The sequence below is a fragment of the Palaemon carinicauda genome, chromosome 21 (genome assembly GCF_036898095.1).
Source record: "Palaemon carinicauda isolate YSFRI2023 chromosome 21, ASM3689809v2, whole genome shotgun sequence".
Classification (NCBI taxonomy): domain Eukaryota; kingdom Metazoa; phylum Arthropoda; class Malacostraca; order Decapoda; family Palaemonidae; genus Palaemon; species Palaemon carinicauda.
In genome coordinates, this window is record NC_090745.1 from 3,573,720 (window position 1) to 3,596,219 (window position 22,500).

General features: G+C 34.9%; 3 protein-coding genes across 3 annotated transcripts in view; 1 reads left to right on the plus strand and 2 right to left on the minus strand.

The window, feature by feature from the left end:
* LOC137615159 (transient receptor potential channel pyrexia-like) overlaps positions 1-22,500 on the minus strand; it is a 495,727-nt gene that overhangs the window by 265,494 nt on the left and 207,733 nt on the right.
* LOC137615524 (uncharacterized) lies at positions 5-1,431 on the plus strand (the record flags this gene model as incomplete). Its single annotated transcript, XM_068345436.1, has 1 exon — positions 5-1,431. A coding segment is annotated over one exon (513 nt), but the record flags the coding sequence as incomplete, so codon positions are not given.
* Positions 15,618-17,380, minus strand: LOC137614614 (uncharacterized). Its single transcript, XM_068344315.1, has one exon. The coding sequence runs from the start codon at positions 17,186-17,188 to the stop codon at positions 16,259-16,261; it is 930 nt and encodes a 309-aa protein (XP_068200416.1). The 5' UTR covers positions 17,189-17,380; the 3' UTR covers positions 15,618-16,258.

The window sequence follows — 22,500 nt, forward strand, 5'->3', positions numbered from 1 at the left end:
CAACGTTTGCAGCGAAGGTCAAATGCTATACGTCGATTTTACCGGTTACGTTCACTGTGACTGTCTCCCGAATTTCTTCTACGACCCTTGGTCTGGGAAGTGCTTCGCTCAGGGCGACCAGGGGTACTGTAATTTCGGCCAGTACCTGGTCATCAACCAGAAGGGAGTGGTTGAGTGCACCGGGAACCCCTGCATGCTAGACGGGTACGTGTACCACAACGAAAGCGGCATGTGCTTCAAGAAACTGTACCGCGGATTCTGCGACGAGGGCCTCTTGATCCCGTACCCAAATAACGGTACGGCGGAGTGCCAGGCCATTCTTATCCGAGGGATCTTCGACCTACCGACGCTGCGCTCCTGCAACGCCGGCACGCTCCGAGACTTCGCCGGAAACTGTCGCCAGGAGTTTAGAGTGCCAACTTCGTCGTCCTACCCGACCATATATGGCGGCTGCCCTCCGTCGCATATCAGAGATCCTCTTGGGAATTGCCGAAGGGCGCATTCGTTATTCGGTTGAGAGATGACACGGCCTCTCCCCTTCCCCGGGAATCTATTTCCAAACTGGAAAGTGTGTTGAGAACTTGAGTGTTTTAAATCTCGTTAATAAAAATCTACGCTTTAAAATAAAAGCAAATCCGAGGCTGTTTTGATTCGGTGGATTTTACGTTATGAAGCGGATGAATGAATCATAGTATATGAAGTTCTGTCACAGATTTTACAAAATAAGGAGTTAATAAGGCAGATTATACGTAATAGGGAGTTAATAAGGCAGATTCAACTTGATAATTAGTCTTCTATTTAACGCTGAATAGACTCTAAATCTTCAAAGATTAACTTATGAATCATAAATCCGACTTAAATCCGAAATACAGTGTTCCGTTTCGTGTGTCTACAGCAGGGCTAAATACCATGAATTCGCCTCGTTTCGGCCTGTGTCTATTATAATTAATAAAAACACTTATATAATGAAAGTTCCTATGGATTTATCCTCCAAACGAGGAAATGTATGTAAATTAATGTATTAGTTTCATAATACGATTTTACAGAATTCTTTTTACATGTAAAAAGATTCTGTTTGGTTTGCAAAACAAAATGTGTAACAAAAGATTAATTCTCGAAGCGTGTTAGATCTGTTATTCTATTTAATGTGAAAACAGAAATGGAATAAACTCAATGTTTATGTAAACAGATTCTGTTTGGTTTGCAAAACGAAATATGTAACAAAAGATTAATTCTCGAATCGTGTTAGATCTGTTATTTTAATGTGAAAACAAAAATGGAATAAACTCAATGTTTGGGATTGTTCTGAGGTAGCTCGCATAGTTTTATACATATTGGAAGAGAGGTTTAATTCTTCTGCTTAACTTTTAAGTGTTATTTATCTGTGATGTTAGGTTAAAAATACTATATACTTTATAAATAAATGATTATTTGGCACGAAGATTTTCATTTGTCCTTGAAATAATGATTGTTTGTAAAAACGAGTTTATAAAATAAAAAAAAAAATACACAGAGTTTCTGTCTGTTCATTAGAAGTGTCGATCAAAACGTGAAAACTTTGATCAAATATTAATTGCCATATGAAAAGAATATTATATATATCACATTAAAATTATTATATATTATACGTGAATGTAGATCAAGGTCTCGCATTAAAGTTGTATATTATACATGAATGTTGATCAAGGTCACACATTAAAATTATCATATATTATAGGTGAATGTTGATCAAGGTCACACATTAAAATTATATATTATACATTAATGTTGATTAAGAGTCTTAGACACATCAAAAGTAGCAGAAAAGAACCAATAACTATCTTGTATTATTATTATTATTATTATTATTATTACTAGCCAAGCTACAACCCCAGTTGGAAAAGCAAGATGCTATAAGCCCAAGGGCTCTAATTGGGAAAAATAGCCCAGTGAGGAAAGGAAATAAGGAAATAAATAAATGATGAGAATAAATTAACAATATATCATTATAAAAACAGTAACAGCGTCAAAAACAGATATGTCCTATATAAACTATAAAAAGACTCATGTCAGCCTGGTCAACATAAAAACATAAAATCATTAAAAAATGATTCAATGATGAATTAAACATTTTTTTTTTCTTGAATTATATTCGTTCATGAAAACGTTAAAACGTAACAAAACAAAACAAAATTGCTGAAAAATAATTTAATGATAGTTACAAAGCACTGCAGATAAATTCGTTTATTGAAAAAGCTCAAGCAGCTCTTCTGGGAGGACACTCCAAAAATCAAACCATCGTTCTCTAGTCTTGGGTAGTGACATAGCCTCTGTTCCATGGTATTCCACTGTCTTGGGCTAGAGCTCTCTTGCTTGAGGGTACACTCGGGCACACTCTTCTATCTTATTTCTCTTCCTCTTGTTTTGTTAAAGTTTTTATAGTGTATATAGGAAATATCTATTTTAATGTTACTCTTCTTGAAATATTTAATTTTTCCTTGTTTCCTTTCCTCACTGGGCTATTTTCCCTGTTGGGGCCCCTGGGCATAAGCATCTTGCTTTTCCAATAAGGGTTGTAGCTTAGCAAGTAATAATAATAATAATATAGGAAATATTTATTTTAATGTTGTTACTCTTTTTAAAATATTCAAATTTTCCTTGTTTCCTTTCCTCACTGGGCTATTTTCCCTGTTGGAGCCCCTGGGCTTATTGCATCTTGCTTTTCCAACTAGGGTTGTGGCTCAGTAAGTAATAATAATAATAATAATAATAATAGCGTAACAAAAAGTAACTCCTGAGAGAAATTACATGATGGTGAGAAATCACGTTTGGAAAGTTTAAATCTCTCTATACAGTATAAACTGATAATCTCGCTGAAGCCGTGACTTAACCCAAGCGAAAGCTAATCTATTTAGAGGAAGACAGAGAAAGTCTTGGTCTAGCTAAAAAAAATGGATATTCTTAAAATAAATTTCCTTCGTGTGCTTAATAACCTACCGCTTGTCGACACACACACACACACACAGATTGCCCGAACAGTATTTTCTTAAAATAAACCTTATTCGTGTGTTTAATAACCTACCGCTTGTCGACACACACTTAAGATTGCCCGAACAGTATTTTCTTAAAATAAACCTTATTCGTGTGTTTAATAACCTACCGCTTGTCGACACACACTTAAGATTGCCCGAACAGTATTTTCTTAAAATAAACCTTATTCGTGTGTTTAATAACCTACCGCTTGTCGACACACACTTAAGATTGCCCGAACAGTATTTTCTTAAAATAAACCTTATTCGTGTGTTTAATAACCTACCGCTTGTCGACACACACTTAAGATTGCCCGAACAGTATTTTCTTAAAATAAACCTTATTCGTGTGTTTAATAACCTACCGCTTGTCGAGACACACACACCCACAGATTGCCCGAACAGTATTTTCTTAAAATAAACCTTATTCGTGTGTTTAATAACCTACCGCTTGTCGACACACACTTAGATTGCCCGAACAGTATTTTCTTAAAATAAACCTTATTCGTGTGTTTAATAACCTACCGCTTGTCGACACACACTTAAGATTGCCCGAACAGTATTTTCTTAAAATAAACCTTATTCGTGTGTTTAATAACCTACCGCTTGTCGAGACACACACACCCACAGATTGCCCGAACAGTATTTTCTTAAAATAAACCTTATTCGTGTGTTTAATAACCTACCGCTTGTCGACACACACTTAAGATTGCCCGAACAGTATTTTCTTAAAATAAACCTTATTCGTGTGTTTAATAACCTACCGCTTGTCGACACACACTTAAGATTGCCCGAACAGTATTTTCTTAAAATAAACCTTATTCGTGTGTTTAATAACCTACCGCTTGTCGACACACACTTAAGATTGCCCGAACAGTATTTTCTTAAAATAAACCTTATTCGTGTGTTTAATAACCTACCGCTTGTCGAGACACACACACCCACAGATTGCCCGAACAGTATTTTCTTAAAATAAACCTTATTCGTGTGTTTAATAACCTACCGCTTGTCGACACACACTTAAGATTGCCCGAACAGTATTTTCTTAAAATAAACCTTATTTGTGTGTTTAATAACCTACCGCTTGTCGACACACACTTAAGATTGCCCGAACAGTATTTTCTTAAAATAAACCTTATTCGTGTGTTTAATAACCTACCGCTTGTCGAGACACACACACCCACAGATTGCCCGAACAGTATTTTCTTAAAATAAACCTTATTCGTGTGTTTAATAACCTACCGCTTGTCGACACACACTTAAGATTGCCCGAACAGTATTTTCTTAAAATAAACCTTATTCGTGTGTTTAATAACCTACCGCTTGTCGACACACACTTAAGATTGCCCGAACAGTATTTTCTTAAAATAAACCTTATTCGTGTGTTTAATAACCTACCGCTTGTCGACACACACTTAAGATTGCCCGAACAGTATTTTCTTAAAATAAACCTTATTCGTGTGTTTAATAACCTACCGCTTGTCGACACACACTTAAGATTGCCCGAACAGTATTTTCTTAAAATAAACCTTATTCGTGTGTTTAATAACCTACCGCTTGTCGACACACACTTAAGATTGCCTGAACAGTATCGCCAGACTGGGTCTATTAAACTATAAGTCATAGCCCACAAAACTTGTAGATATGATACACATATATTAACACAATGGATACACGTATAATTGTATTATTATCATTACTAAGCTACAACCCTAATTGGAACATCTGGATGCTATAAGCCCTAGGGCTCCAACGGGGAAAATAGACTAGCGAGGATAGGAAACACGGAAATGAACAAACTATAGGGGAATTAATGAACGATGAAAATGGAATATTTAAAGAACCGAAACAAAAGTCAAATAAATCTTTCATATATAAACTATAAAAAAAATGAAGAGAAATATATATGATAGTGTGCCTGAGTGTACCGTCAAGCAAGAGAACTCGTACCCAAGATTATTATTATTATTATTATTATTATTATTATTATTATTATTATTATTATTATTATTATTATTATTATTAGCTAAGTTACAACCCTAGATGGAAAAGCGAGATGCTAGAAGCCCAAGGGCTTCAACAGGGAAAAATAGCCCAGTGAGGAAAGGAAATAAATAAACGACCTCAGAAAAAATGAACGATTAAAATAAGATATTTGAAAAACAGTAACATTAAAACAGATATTACATTTATAAGTCATAAAAAATTACTTATGTCAGCCTGTTCAACATAAAAACATTTGCTGCAAGTATGAACTTTTGAAGTTCTACTGATTCAACTACCTGACAAGGAAGATCATTCCACAACTTGGTCACAGATGGAATAAAACTTCTGGAATACTGTGTAGTATTGAGCCTCATGATGGAGAAGGCCTGGCTATTAGAATTAACTGCATGCCTTATATTATGAACAGGATAGAATTGTCCAGGAAAATCTGAATGTAAAGGATGATCAGAAATAAGAAAAAATCGTAGGCAACATGCATAATGAACTAATTGAACAACGGTGCCAAAGATTAATATCTAGATCAGGAATAAGAAATTCAATAGACCGTAAGTTCCTGTCCAACAAATTGAGATGAGAATCATCAGCTGAAGAACAGACAGGAGTAAGATCCTGTCCAACAAATTGAAATGAAAATCAGCAGCTGAAGAACAGACAGGAGTAAGATCCTGTCCAACAAATTGAGATGAAAATCAGCAGCTGAAGAACAGACAGGAGTAAGATCCTGTCCAACAAATTGAGATGAAAATCAGCAGCTGAAGAACAGACAGGAGTAAGTTTCTGTCCAACAAATTGAGATGAGAATCAGCAGCTGAAGAACAGACAGGAGTAAGATCCTGTCCAACAAATTGAAATGAAAATCAGCAGCTGAAGAACAGACAGAAGTAAGATCCTGTCCAACAAATTGAGATGAAAATCAGCAGCTGAAGAACAGACAGGAGTAAGATCCTGTCCAACAAATTGAGATGAAAATCAGCAGCTGAAGAACAGACAGGAGTAAGTTTCTGTCCAACAAATTGAGATGAGAATCAGCAGCTGAAGAACAGACAGGAGTAAGATCCTGTCCAACAAATTGAGATGAGAATCAGCAGCTGAAGAACAGACAGGAGTAAGTTTCTGTCCAACAAATTGAGATGAGAATCAGCAGCTGAAGAACAGACAGGAGTAAGATCCCGTCCAACAAATTGAGATGAGAATCAGCAGCTGAAGAACAGACAGGAGTAAGATCCCGTCCAACAAATTGAGATGAGAATCAGCAGCTGAAGAACAGACAGGAGTAAGTTCCCGTCCAACAAATTGAGATGAGAATCAGCAGCTGAAGAACAGACAGGAGTAAGATCCTGTCCAACAAATTGAGATGAGAATCAGCAGCTGAAGAACAGACAGGAGTAAGTTTCTGTCCAACAAATTGAGATGAGAATCAGCAGCTGAAGAACAGACAGGAGTAAGATCCCGTCCAACAAATTGAGATGAGAATCAGCAGCTGAAGAACAGACAGGAGTAAGATCCCGTCCAACAAATTGAGATGAGAATCAGCAGCTGAAGAACAGACAGGAGTAAGTTCCCGTCCAACAAATTGAGATGAGAATCAGCAGCTGAAGAACAGACAGGAGTAAGATCCCGTCCAACAAATTGAGATGAGAATCAGCAGCTGAAGAACAGACAGGAGTAAGATCCCATCCAACAAATTGAGATGAGAATCAGCAGCTGAAGAACAGACAGGGGACCAATACTCGAAACAAGTTGTATTATTATTATTACTAACTAAGCTACAACCCTTAATGTAAAATCTGGATGCTATAAGCCCTAGGGCTCCAACACGGAAAAATAGCCCAGTGAGGAAAGGAAACACGGGAAATAAATAAACTATAGGATGATTAATGAACAATCAAAATACAATATTCTACGAAACAAAAATCAAAAGATCTTTCATATATAAACTACAGAAAACCAAATGAAATATATCTAGAATTTTGTGTCCGAGTATACCCTCAAGCAAGAGAACTCGAACCCAAGACAGTGGAAGACCATGGTACAGAGGCTATGGCCCTACCCAAGACTAGAGAACAAAGGTTTGATTTTGGAGTGCTCTTCTAGAAGAGATGCTTATCATAGCTAAAGAGTCTCTTGCGTAACATTATGGGAGAGGAATTTTCTTTTAATTAAATTTATGAAATACAATTAGTTTTAGAATTATAATAAGCTATAGGTCTATCACTAAAAGGTACAAAGTTGCGTACCCAAATGTCTGAGGATCGTGGGTAATAATGTTTAAATAATGTTTACATTTAAATAACGTTTGAATTTATTATTATTATTATTATTATTATTATTATTATTATTATTACTAGCCAAGCTACAACCCTAATTGGAAAAGCAAGATGCTATAAGCCCAAGGGCTCCAACAGGGAAAAATAGCCCAGTGAGGAAAGGAAATAAGGAAATAAATAAATGATGTGAATAAATTAACAATAAAAATCATTCTAAAAATAATAAAAACGTCAAAAACAGATATGTCCTATATAAACTATTAACAACGTCAAAAACAGATATTGTCATATATAAACAATAAAAAGACTCATGTCAGCCTGGTCAACATAAAAACATTTGCTCCTACTTTGAACTTTTGAAGTTCTGCTGATTCAACTACCCGATTAGGAAGATCATTCCACAAATTGGTAACAGCTGGAATAAAACTTCTAGAATACTGTGTAGTATTGAGCCTCATGATGGAGAAGGCCTGGCTATTAGAATTAACTGCCTGCCTAGTATTACGAACAGGATAGAATTGTCCAGGGAGATCTGAATGTAAAGGATGGTCAGAGTTCACATTAACTGAATCAAGAACAAGAGGATAGATGAAGAAAAATAAATAAATAACGAATCTTGCTTGAGGGTACACTCGAGCACAATATTCTATCTTACTTCTCTTCCTCTTGTTGTCTTGAAATTTTTTTATAGTTTCTATATGAGAGATCTATTTTAATGTTGTTACTGTCCTTGAAATGTTATTTTAATTGTTCATTACGTCCCTTGTAGTTTATGTATTTCCTTGTTTCCTTTCCTCACTGGAGTATTTTTCCTTGATGGAGCCCTTGGGATTATATCAACCAGCTTTTCCAACTAGGTTTGTAGCTTAGCAAAAATAATAACAGCAAAAGACTCGTGGGGAAACGTTTTACATTTATATATATATATATATATATATACATATATATATATATATACAGTATATATATATATATATATATACACACGTATATACAGTATATATATATGTATATTTATATATAAATATATATATATATATATATATGTACACACACACATATATATATATATATATATGTATATATATACATATACATATGTATGTATGTATATATATATATATATATATATAGTTTTACACATTTAGAAGAGTTTTTCATATTCATATAAGCCATACATCATACTCCTCGTAATATCTGGACTCTCTCTACCTCAGGATCAGAGACCCAAGGGGAAATCAGCTCAAAGATAATAGCTTCTGGCCGACTGGGGAATCGAACCCAGACCCAAGAAACTAAGGTTCCATTGACTTAGCAACCGTCTTTGTGGCTGACTTGGTAAGTCAATGGAACGTCAGTTTCTTGGGCCCGGGTTGGATTCCCCGGCTGGCCAGAAGCTAGTATTTTTGAGCTGATTTCCCCTTGGGTATCTGATCCCGAGGTAGAGAGAATCCAGATATTAGGAGGTGAATAATAGATAGCTTATACTGATATATATATATATATATATATGTATATGTATATATATATATATATATATATACATATATACACATATATATACATATATATATATATATATATATACATATATACACACACACACACACACACATATATATATATATATATATATAATGAAAATGCCACACGAGCTCCCTTAAGGTCTCTTTGCAATAGTAAAGCCTAAACCTTATAAGTGAACCTCTGCTATATCATTTCACTTCAGCTTAATGAAATAAAAAACCAGATTTCAAATATTGTTATAATATTAGAATTATGATAAAAATGCAGCCGCTTCTAGTCCACTGCAGGACATACGCCTGAGATATGACCTTATTCGTGCCTGGGGTTTGGCCAGTTTTCACCAACTGGCCAACTGAGGGTTTGGTGATGGCAAGAGCATTTAGTCTGATCGCTCACAGCAAACCAACGTAGTATGTGCGGCCCTGACTAGTACGTTAAGGTATCCCTAGTCAGAAAGGGATGAAAAAAAAAAAAAAAAAAACTCGTAAAATGAAACTCTAGCAGTTTCATTTTGTCAGTCGGGGGGTTCGACTCGCGCTCAGACTCGTTAGTGCCATTAGTGTCTGCAACCTTACCATCCTTGTGAGCTAAGGTTGGGGGTTTTGGGGGAGCTTATAGGTCTATCTGCTGAGGCATCAGCAGCCACTGCCTGGCCCTCCCTGGTCCTAGCTTGGGTGGAGAGGAGGCTTGGGCGCTGATCATATAATATAAGGTCAGTCTCTAGGGCATTGTCCTGATTGCTAGGGCAATGTCACTGTCTCTTGCCTCTGTCATTCGTGAGCGACCTTTAAACCTTTAAAGGAGTTTCAAAGCATAAGTCGCTTCAAAAATGTTCATGACTTCCGGAGGGAGTCAAAATCTACACACGCGCAATAAACAAATTTTCTGCGCCTCCACAGCCAAACTATGACTGATATGAACTTCTGGTTTATTGCATAATGTCACGAAATGATTGATTACTTTTATGATGTAGGAAGAACATCTTTGCAATACTGGAAAGTATCTAAAAGAGTAAGATACGTGAAAATTATGTGAAAAATTAGATATATTTTGCCTAATTGAATGGGTATAATTATAGAATAGTACAATAACTATTATGGAGAAAATGAGTCTGATATGTGGTATATTTCATAGTGTTTTGACCATTTATAATGACGACAACTAATGGAAACTGCTAGCTTACTACCATAACTGGAAAAACTATGAGTTTCTGCTAGGTATCGTGATAAAAAATGCTCAAACCAATTTAATATACACAACGCCAGTTACATTTTACGAGACTAATTTGTTGAAATATGGTAGTTTTTGGGAGTAGGTGGGACGACTATCAACTTAAAAACCAAGTTTTCCATATTGTCATAAAAGATGTACAAAACACTGCCTGTGTACAAGAAAACAGAATATTCCCCATAAGGAAATGATGGGAACAAATTAACAATAAATCGTTCTAAAAACAGTTACAACGTCATAACAGATATGTCATATAACTATAAAAAGACATGCATATATGGCCAGTCTCTAGGGCATTGTCCTGCTCGATAGGGCAATGTCACTGTCCCTTGCCTCGGCTATTGCTGAGCGGCTTCTAAACATATAAACCTTTAACCTTGTACGACATATTAACACCATTTAATCACTTATTGGTCTTTGCTCCTCCGTCGCTCGGTTCGATTGTAATTCAACATTATATGCATACTCAAGGCACTAGAAGAGTTGGAAGACTCAAACCTACATGGCTGAGGACTATGAAGCACGATGTAGGTGATGATGATTGGAGAAGTATTGAATTAAAAGCTCAAGATAGAGATGACTGGCGAAATCTAACAGAGGCCCTTTAGGTCAATAGGCGTAGGCAGAGGAGATGGGGATGATAATGAAGATGAAAGGCCTCCAATCTACTATGTATAAGCTCCTGGATGTCCTAGGATCCTCTATATTTGTTATTATATAAGGGATGGTAATAATTATGAAACATTAGGCTTGTACTAGATTCTACCGGAATCATGATTTTAGCCTCGAGACATACAGTAGTTTAGCCCAAAACATTGCATTTAGTTTAGGAAAAATGCCTAATTAACGTACAATACTATCGTTCTCCAGTAAATATATGTGAAATTATGAGGAAGTACTTACTCAATTACGATTATCCATCAAAGTTTTCCTTGAGACCCTCACCACGTGCCATGTCACAATGTAAACAAAACTGAGTCCTGACTCCTGAACTCCTGAAACAAATTATAGTTCCTAAATGAAGCATAAACAACAAAGAAGATGCACCTAATTTCCATTAGTGTCAAGAGCATGCGAGCGCACGTAATGAAAATCTAATTCAATCTTAAGCCAGAATGCTCTAGAACGTGAAAAAGTATAACAACTTTTCTTAGTTTAATTTTATAATTATATGAATTTTATTGAATTAAACAACTTTAGTACTTTACATTTTGTCATGATTCCAGGTTCCAGTAGACCCAAACAGTAGTCCGTTTAAAAATGTTTCACTTTAAGAGGAATTTAACTTTGTGGAAAACATGGCTTGTAATCTTTGATACTGATATGTCCATTTAACGTAAAATGAAGTAAATATGAAGTTGAATTATGCCCCTTTTTAATATGATAGGCCCCGTACCTGATTTCGAGATTTTTAGGCATAGGCACATAGTTTTTTCAAGACGCGAACGCTCTGATTGAATATTAATGACCATATGAAGAGAATATTAGAAATAAATTTCGAAATATATTCTCACATTATTAAGTGTGTTATAGTTATGAAATAAACGAAAAGAATAAAAAGAAATTTACGCTTTCACAATATTAAGGGTTCACGGGACTATAAAGCCTAAATTAATTGTACCGATTATCTAAAAGCATACAACTTTTTCCCATGAAATAGTGGTCGAAAATCCCATTTTCTAACAAAGGATTGTGAGCCATGCGAGAGATTGAGAGGCTCATCTGATTAGGCTGTTTGATTACTAGTTCTTAATTGCTCACTCAGCAAAATAAGTTTGCGGGCACTCTATCGCATTATGGATAGGTGCAAAGCTTTTAAGCTTATTCCTATTATTGTAATTAAGATTAATTCACATGTTCTATAAATAAATTAATAATTAAATTCTCAATCTTCAATTTAGTCCCATTCTACCTTGAAATCAGATAGGATAATACATTTTACTAATCGAAGTTAGAAACACCACCAATTTAAAATAAATATCACTCATCGGAATTGTATTTTTTTATATGATGTATTTTTACCCTTGTAAATATATAATCTAAAATTTGATACTTTTTTTAAAGTCTAAGTTTCCACTAGTCACTAAATACTACTCAAACGTCAGAAAACTTGGAAACATTACCAATTTTATCATTTACTCTACAATATTTTTCTCACAATTAAATTCTTCTAGGGTAGACTAAAATTTATAAGTTTATTCATCGTAACAATGCCTATATATTTCTTGTTTTGCTAATCTTTATGTTCATATTAAGGGAATTTCAATAAGGATAATGATAATAATTGTTCCTCAACTTCCTGTAGATAAGAGTCTTCGACAGCTTGACCAATCAGCGACTTCATTTTCGGCTCGTCCCAGCCAATCAGCTTCTTTGTTTACATTTCATCCAGGGGTGCCATTCGTACGATAATTATCGTACATATACGATTATTTTTAGGTCCAGTACGATGTACGATACATACCTTAGGTATATACATGTGTGTGTTTGATTAGAATTATATTAAAATATTTCGAAATAAATCAATTATGTAACTCCTTAATAATTATATTGAAACTATGTACGATAATTTTGGTTGAAAAAACGACAATTTTAAGGCTCATGTACGATAATCCAGTCAAAATAATCTGGTAACCCTGATTTTATCCCGCACTTCCGGAAATCGGCTGTAACGTAACAATTTTGAAGAATCTCTCGTATTTTACGGTATTTTGACCGGGATAAAAGTATACTATTGGTATTGTGTTGTGATAATATGTTAGGTGAATACTCTTACCGTATTTAGTGACTTGTAATAAGCTTAATCAATGTCAAAATACGGAGAAAAGACCAGGTGTCGTTATAAAGATGTGCCCTCATTGATCTTTCATCCTATATTTATGAGGAATATGAAGTGTTCTGTACACTTCACCAGTCTTCTTCAAGCAACAAAAAATATTTTCTAATTCAACTCACAGCCACCCTTAGAAGAACTAACTACCAGCTGCAGTTGTCCTTGAGATACTACGACATTGTTATGTCAAGGTAAAGAGAATTTTTTTTAAACCAAAAAAAATATTTTTCATTATATATATTATAGTGCTTCTGCCTTTATACAATATATATATATATATATATATATATAAAAAATAGTGCTTCTGTATATATATATATATATATATATACAGGATTTAGCCTGGAGACCCTTAATAACGCGAATGTCCGAATTGTTTAAACTTGTCAAATTATTATTTTCTGTTTGCATTCCGTCTATACTCTCAAGTGATTGTGTCATTGTGTTTTTCGTAATTTGCTTTTCTGAATGGCGCCTTTCCTTGTCAGATTTGAACACGGAAGACGATAAATTCGTGACAGATATGTAAACAATGACGCAACCGTGAAAGATCGACATAAAATTTCATATCCTCTGATTGACTCAACCCTCAAAATAGTAGACATAACGAAGATAATAATTTTTCTCTTTTCTTTTTTATTCACAAATTTTACATTCCACACAAACCATACCGAGGACAAAGGCCTCAGATATGTCCTTCCTCTCATGTCTGTTTATGGTCTTTCTATGCCAGTCTATACCTGCAAATTTTCTTAATTTTTTTCAATACAATGTCTTTTCTTCATTTCTCTGCTTCTTTTGCAATATCTTTGTACCCATTCTGTTATTCTTAATGTTCATCTATTATCTTTCATTCTCAATATATATATGTATATATATATATATATATATATATTTGAATAAAAAGCTCAAGATAGAGACGACTGGCGAAATCAAACCTTGGGCCTTTGCGTCAATAGGTGTAGGAGGAGGAGATGATGATGATGATGATGATGATTTTATATATATATATATATATATATATATATATTTATTTATTTATTTATATATATATATATTTATTTATTTATATATATATATATATATATATATATATGAAATCACGTGTGAGCTTTTGCGAATTCTACCAGTGAACACACATATATGCATATATAATTATATATTTTTATATGGGTGTGTGTAAACTAGGGTGAGGGGCTGAGATGAACTCTCTGAGTAAAACGTATGAACAGTCTATTATTCATTATGTCTGAAGTCATACCTACTTAAGTTGTTTATATATACAAATACGTACCCCTCATTTCCTGGCCAGAGACTCAAAGCTGTGCTAATGACACCAAAACAAAGAGATTATCTCGACTGTGTAAGTAATTCTTCGACCGGAAAAGACTATGTTTGTGTGACGGGTAATTTAGATGACATAGTTTGATAGTCTGACCTTCTGCTGTTTTCACAAAGCGAGGTATGATTCAAAAGGATGTACAGGGAGAGAGAGAGAGAGAGAGAGAGAGAGAGAGAGAGAGCATTATTGTTAAAGTGATGGAGATGTGCCAGCCCCATGAGTCAAACTTAATGCCTACAGAGCTGTCCCGAATAAATTCGAGGGATTATATATATATTATATATATACATATATATATATATATATATATATATACATCAAATCAAAGAGGACAATTTTACAAATGATCTATAAAGCATTATTCTTATCGAGAACACATTTTAGAAAAAAGATTCTTTTTGTTTTAGTTGTGTCAGTCTTAGAAATAACAAAGATTTTTTTTGTTTATGATTTTATCTCTCAATCTTAAAATAAACAGATTTATTTTAGTTTTGTCCCTCAATCTTGGAATGAACAAAGATTTATTTTGTCTGTATTTTGTCTCGCAATTCTAGAATAAAGATTTATTTTTTTAGTTTTGTCTCAATCTTGGAACAAAAAGATTTTTGTGTTTTGCTTCCCGAAATAAGAATAAACATTTATTTTTTTAGTTTTGTCTCTCAATCTTGAAACAAAGTTTTGTTTGTGTTTTGTCTCTTAATCTTAGAATAAAGATATCTTTTTTAGTTTCATCAATCTTGGATTAAACATGTTTTTAGTGTTTTGTCTCCCAATGTAAGAATAAACAGATTTATTTTTTTAGTTTTGTCTCAAACTCTCAATCTTGGAACAATTTTTTTTTTCGTCTCAATCTTAGAATAAACAGATTTTATTTTTTTTTAGATTTGTGTCAATCTCGGAATAAACAAAGATTTTTATTTAGGGGTTTGTCTCCCAATCTTAGAATAAACAGAAGATATTTGAATTTGAATTTTTTCCTATTTTTTGATAAATCCAAAAAGGCAATGAAAGTCAAACGAAAAACTATATGTTTATTTTACATGTATTTACAAATACAGTCTTTGGAAAAAGGCAATGAAATTCTTCATTCGTGAACTGTTCGTCTAACATTCTTATGTATACGAACACATTCATGGTTGAAAATAAATATAAAAGATATATAAGAAAATAAGACATTTCTACATGAATCTTATCCCATGATGAGACGTGATCATAAATAAGGACATGAGAAAATAGGTTATTTACTTCATTGCATATTGAAATCAGCCATAATTTTCTATCACTGGGAAGCTCTATAAGTAAATGGATATATATATATATATATATATATGTTATATATATATATATATATATATGTATGTATATATACACTTTATATATATATATATATATATACTGTATATAATTATCTATAATTAAATACTGTCAACTCAAGCTGACATGCTTATAAAAGTATCATAAATACTGTTAACTCATGGTGACATGTTTATGAAAGTTTCTATAGAATACTGTCATTTCAACCTACATTTTTATGAAAGTATCTGTAAAATACTATCAGCTAAAGCTGACATGTTTATGAAAGTATCTGGAAAATACTGTCAACTCAAACTGACATGTTTATGAAAGTATCTATAGAATACTGTCAACTCAAGCTGACATGCTTAGAAAAGTATCTTAAATACTGTCATTTCAAGCTGACATTCATATAAAATTATCTATCAAATATTGTCAACTCAAGCTGACAGGCTTAAGGGGTTCACCGCCTCTTTTTTTAGATCTTGAAATTTTCACTTTTTTTCAATCACTGATATTTGAACTTTTCTTCATTATATTACTACCGGTATGATAGAGGTCGAAAACTTAACTATTCTCCAGAACATGTTTTTTACATTCTTCTTTAGGGGAACGAGAAGAATAATTGCTAAGTAAGCATGTTTTACCTGACTTCTTCTTTTTCTGCATCTTTTTCCACTTTTATGTGCTCTGTAAACACGTATTTATATACCACGTGGATGAACAAGTCTATCATGTGTCTTAGAACACTTCACCTGAAGAGTTTATTTGCTTTACGGCAATTCCCCATTGGATCCAATATGAACCCGTTCATACAAGTGCCGAAAGCAGACGGGTACACATTTTCAGCAGCCACTTTGTACTCTTCTCGACAACCACCCGAAAAATCTCGAAGTGACCCTATAGGACAAGCCCTTAAAGTCGGCAGGTCGAAGATGGTGTAAGGAGACTTCACGATGCAGTGGACTGTCATGTCCTCCTGGAAAAACGGATGGGGACAGATACCCTTGTACTGTTTTCTGTAGCACATACCGTCCACTTCATTGCGCAAGAAACCGTCCATCTGACACGGGTTTGGGACGCACACAACCCGGCCGGTGTTGGTCACTTCCAGGTATTGGCCGAAGTTGCAAGTCCCTCTTTCGTGTTGGGTGAAACACTTGCCCTGGAAGGGGTCGTAGAAGTAATTAGGTTCGCAGTCACATTTAACGTGACCTGTCAGGTCCACGTAAAGCATCTGACCTGCACTGCAAGTGCTCGTGTCATTTAAAGCGACGCATTTCTTCTCGAAGTATAGCTTTCCTTTGGGGCAGTTCCTAGCCACGCATTCCCCTTCGTTGCTGTCCTTTTTCTTGACGAGCCATTCGCCCTGCGAGCACTGGGACTGCGTCAGGAGTCTTTGGCAAGTGCCGTTATAAACAGCAGTGCCGTATTTGAGCCCACACTTAACCCCGTTCACAAATGTCTCGTTCGAAGTCTGTTCTTTGGGAATGGGAGGTTCTATAATGCGTCTATGGTTAGACGTCGATGTTCTGGACGCACCATTACTCCCGCTATTAATTCCGAACATCAGAGGAATATCTCCAGGCATGATGATTCTTGAGCTTAAATCATTATCGACTGGTAAGCCTAGCGCTGACTGTAAGACCACAGCGGTTACGAGTATGAAGACAGGATACATGGCTCTGACCGTTGACTGTCTATTGAGTTGTAGATGAAGAACACACGCTTTTTTTTATGAGGCGATTCGATGTCTGAAGCCTCTTTCTTATCAAAAGTTAATATGAATAAACTGTTCCTGTTGTAGAAGCCGCAAAGCGTGTATTGATACGAGTTTTCTCTTCTCTTTCTGCGTCTAATCTAAGTTGGAGGAGCAACCGACGCTTTTTATAAGTCGTAGGTTGAACGGAGGCGAGCTTGAGTTGCCATGTATTGCAATATTACTAATTGCGAATTCATCAATCCAATTCCACGAACGTTTCTGCACATTAAAACGTAACAAACCTGCAACAGACGACGCTTTACACAATGTGAAATGTTTTCACCGTGTAACATTTGCGGATATTGCAATTAACATATAAAGGACACAAGTTGCAAACTCATATATAATTAGGGAAATCCAGCTCAGGACCATTACAAGGGCCTCTCTCTCTCTCTCTCTCTCTCTCTCTCTCTCTCTCTCTCTCTCTCTTTTGACAATATTGGGCAACAAGTAGTAAAAACACAGCTGTGCTTGATTTAATAATATATACGTATCATATGCCCACATTTAATGTTTCATACGAATATATATAATGCGCACTTGTGTCTCCATGTAATATATTTCAATTATTAATATTATTATTATTATTATTATTATTATTATTATTATTATTCTAATTTGTTTCTCTTCCTCTTGTTTGTTTGAAGTTTTTATACTTTATGTATGAAAAATCTAATTTATTATTACTGTTCTAAAAATATTTTATTTTGATTGTTCATTATTTCTCTTGTAGTTTATTTATTTCCTTGTTTCATTTCCTCACTGGGCTATTTTTCCCTGTTGGAGCCCTTCTGCTTATTGCATCTTGCTTTTCCAACTAGGGTTATAAGTTTCCTTGTTATTATTATTATTATTATTATTATTATTATTATTATTATTTTTAGTTAAGCTACAACCCTTGTTGTAAAAACAGGATGCTACAAGCCCAAGGGCTCCAACGGGGAAAATAGCCCAGTGAGGAAAGGAAATAAGGGAATAAATAAACTATATATGAGAAGTGATAAGAGTAGGACTATATGAAATATCTTAAAATCAGTAACAACATTAAAATAGACCTGTTTTATATATATATATATATATATATATACAAGCTTGCCGACCAGGGTTCGATTCCCGGCCGGAGCCAAGCTCTTGTCTTTGTGTGATTTCGCCTGGGGCTCTGATCCCGAGGTCGTTAAGAGAATCCAGACATTAATGTATCAAAAATATATATGGCTTATTTGAATATATATATATATATATATATACACACATATATACACATATATATATATATATATATATGTATATATATATATATATACATATATATATACATATATATATATATATATATATACATATTTATATACACATATATATATACATATATATATATATATATATATACTCAGACACTTGCTCTTTACTATATAGAGGCGATATAGTAAATAAATGTACGCTAGAGGGCTTACGATACATATGGATTTTATATGATTTTAAAATTTCCAATTTCTTGTTTTTTATTGAATTTTCATTAATTTGAATATCGTTCGTCTCTGGATTTTCGATTTAGTAGAGACAAAATTATTTTTCTTTCAATACATTTATCTCTTCTTAAGTTTCCTTTCTTTCTTCCTTCTTTTGTTCATATTTTTTTTTTATCAAGTTTTGAGCTTTTTCTCCGTTCTTATATTTTTATTATCAAGCTGTTCATTTTTTTTTTTATTATTTTTTTCCTCTTGATTCCTTCTTAATATCCATTTTTTTCCTACTAAGATTACATAATTTCACGTGCAGCTGATTAAGATTACACCATTTCACATGTAGCTGATGATTAAGCTTACATCATTTCACGTGCAGCTGATTAGGATTACACCATTTCACATGAAGCTGATGATTAAGCTTACATAATTTCACGTGCAGCTGATCAAGATTACATCACTTCACGTGCAGCTGATTAAGATCACATCATTTCACATGCAACTGATTAAGATTGCCTCATTTCACGTGCAGCTGATTAAGATCACATCATTTCACGTGCAGCTGATTAAGATCACATCATTTCACGTGCAGCTGATTAAGATCACATCATTTCACGTGCAGCTGATTAAGATCACATCATTTCACGTGCAGCTGATTAAGAACACATCATTTCACGTGCAGCTGATTAAGAACACATTATTTCACGTGCAGCTGATTAAGATCACATCATTTCACGTGCAGCCGATTAAGAACACATTATTTCACGTGCAGCTGATTAAGATCACATCATTTCACGTGCAGCCGATTAAGATCACATCATTTCACGTGCAGCTGATTAAGATCACATCATTTCACGTGCAGCCGATTAAGAACACATCATTTCACGTGCAGCTGATTAAGATCACATCATTTCACGTGCAGCCGATTAAGAACACATCATTTCACGTGCAGCTGATTAAGATCACATCATTTCACGTGCAGCCGATTAAGAACACATCATTTCACGTGCAGCTGATTAAGATCACATCATTTCACGTGCAGCCGATTAAGAACACATCATTTCACGTGCAGCTGATTAAGATCACATCATTTCACGTGCAGCCGATTAAGAACACATTATTTCACGTGCAGCTGATTAAGATCACATCATTTCACGTGCAGCCGATTAAGAACACATTATTTCACGTGCAGCTGATTAAGATCACATCATTTCACGTGCAGCCGATTAAGATCACATTATTTCACGTGCAGCCGATTAAGAACACATCATTTCACGTGCAGCCGATTAAGATCACATCATTTCACGTGCAGCCGATTAAGAACACATCATTTCACGTGCAGCCGATTAAGATCACATCATTTCACGTGCAGCCGATTAAGAACACATCATTTCACGTGCAGCTGATTAAGATCACATCATTTCACGTGCAGCCGATTAAGATCACATCATTTCACGTGCAGCTGATTAAGATCACATTATTTCACGTGCAGCCGATTAAGATCACATCATTTCACGTGCAGCTGATTAAGATCACATCATTTCACGTGCAGCCGATTAAGAACACATCATTTCACGTGCAGCTGATTAAGATCACATCATTTCACGTGCAGCCGATTAAGATCACATCATTTCACGTGCAGCCGATTAAGAACACATCATTTCACGTGCAGCCGATTAAGATCACATCATTTCACGTGCAGCCGATTAAGAACACATTATTTCACGTGCAGCCGATTAAGATCACATCATTTCACGTGCAGCCGATTAAGAACACATTATTTCACGTGCAGCTGATTAAGATCACATCATTTCACGTGCAGCCGATTAAGAACACATTATTTCACGTGCAGCTGATTAAGAACACATCATTTCACGTGCAGCCGATTAAGATCACATCATTTCACGTGCAGCTGATTAAGAACACATCATTTCACGTGCAGCTGATTAAGATCACATCATTTCACGTGCAGCCGATTAAGAACACATTATTTCACGTGCAGCTGATTAAGATCACATCATTTCACGTGCAGCCGATTAAGAACACATTATTTCACGTGCAGCTGATTAAGATCACATCATTTCACGTGCAGCTGATTAAGATCACATCATTTCACGTGCAGCCGATTAAGAACACATTATTTCACGTGCAGCTGATTAAGATCACATCATTTCACGTGCAGCTGATTAAGATCACATCATTTCACGTGCAGCCGATTAAGAACACATTATTTCACGTGCAGCTGACTAAGATTACATCATTTCACGTGTAGCTGATTAAGATTACATCATTTCACGTGCAGCTGATTAAGAACACATTATTTCACGTGCAGCTGACTAAGATTACATCATTTCACGTGTAGCTGATTAAGATTACATCATTTCACGTGCAGCTGATTAAGATTACATCATTTCACGTGCAGCTGACTAAGATTACATCATTTCACGTGTAGCTGATTAAGATTACATCATTTCACGTGCAGCTTATTAGGATTACACCATTTCACATGTAGCTGATTAGGATTACATCAGTTCACGTGCAGCTGATTAAGAACACGTCATTTCACGTGCAGCTGATTAAGATCACATCATTTCACGTGCAGCTGATTAAGAACACATTATTTCACGTGCAGCTGATTAAGATCACATCATTTCACGTGCAGCTGATTAAGATCACATCATTTCACGTGCAGCTGATTAAGATCACATCATTTCACGTGCAGCTGATTAAGATCACATTATTTCACGTGCAGCTGATTAAGATCACATCATTTCACGTGCAGCTGATTAAGATCACATCATTTCACGTGCAGCTGATTAAGATCACATCATTTCACGTGCAGCTGATTAAGATCACATCATTTCACGTGCAGCTGATTAAGATCACATCATTTCACGTGCAGCTGATTAAGATCACATCATTTCACGTGCAGCCGATTAAGAACACATTGTTTCACGTGCAGCTGACTAAGATTACATCATTTCACGTGTAGCTGATTAAGATTACATCATTTCACGTACAGCTTATTAGGATTACACCATTTCACATGTAGCTGATTAGGATTACATCATTTCACGTGCAGCTGATTAAGAACACGTCATTTCACGTGCAGCTGATTAAGAACACATCATTTCACGTGCAGCTGATTAAGAACACATCATTTCACGTGCAGCTGATTAAGAACACATCATTTCACGTGCAGCTGACTTCCTTTTTCGTTTCCTTGTATACGATGATGTCACAAACTTTGTAAAGAAACGATTACATCATTTTTTTATGTATATGAGTGGCTTTTCTCAGTAGATGACATCACATATTCTCTCTCTCTCTCTCTCTCTCTCTCTCTCTCTCTCTCTCTCTCTCTCTCATAGTTTTATTTTTGTTTAGTAATACATTTGTAATCCGAAATGAGAGAGAGAGAGAGAGAGAGAGAGAGAGAGAGAGAGAGAGAGACTTTTCTATTTTCCTGTTATGCGTAATTGTTAGGAAATTGCCATAAGGAAATAGAAAGTGAACAGTTCACATAAGTGGTGTAGAAAAAACAAAAACAAAATAGAAAAAAACGAGTGTAAAGCTTTTTATTATTATTATTATTATTATTATTATTATTATTATTATTATTATTATTATTACTTGCTAACCTACAACCCTAGTTGGAAAAGCAGGATGCCATAAGCCCAAGGGCTCCAACAGGGAAAATAGCCGAGCGAGGAAAGGAAACAGGGAAAAATTAAATATTTTAAGAACAGTAACAACATTAAAATAAAT

Excerpts from the sequence above, each read along its gene's own strand:
- LOC137614614 (XM_068344315.1), bottom strand. The coding sequence starts at position 17,188 with ATGTATCCTGTCTTCATACTCGTAACCGCTGTGGTCTTACAGTCAGCG.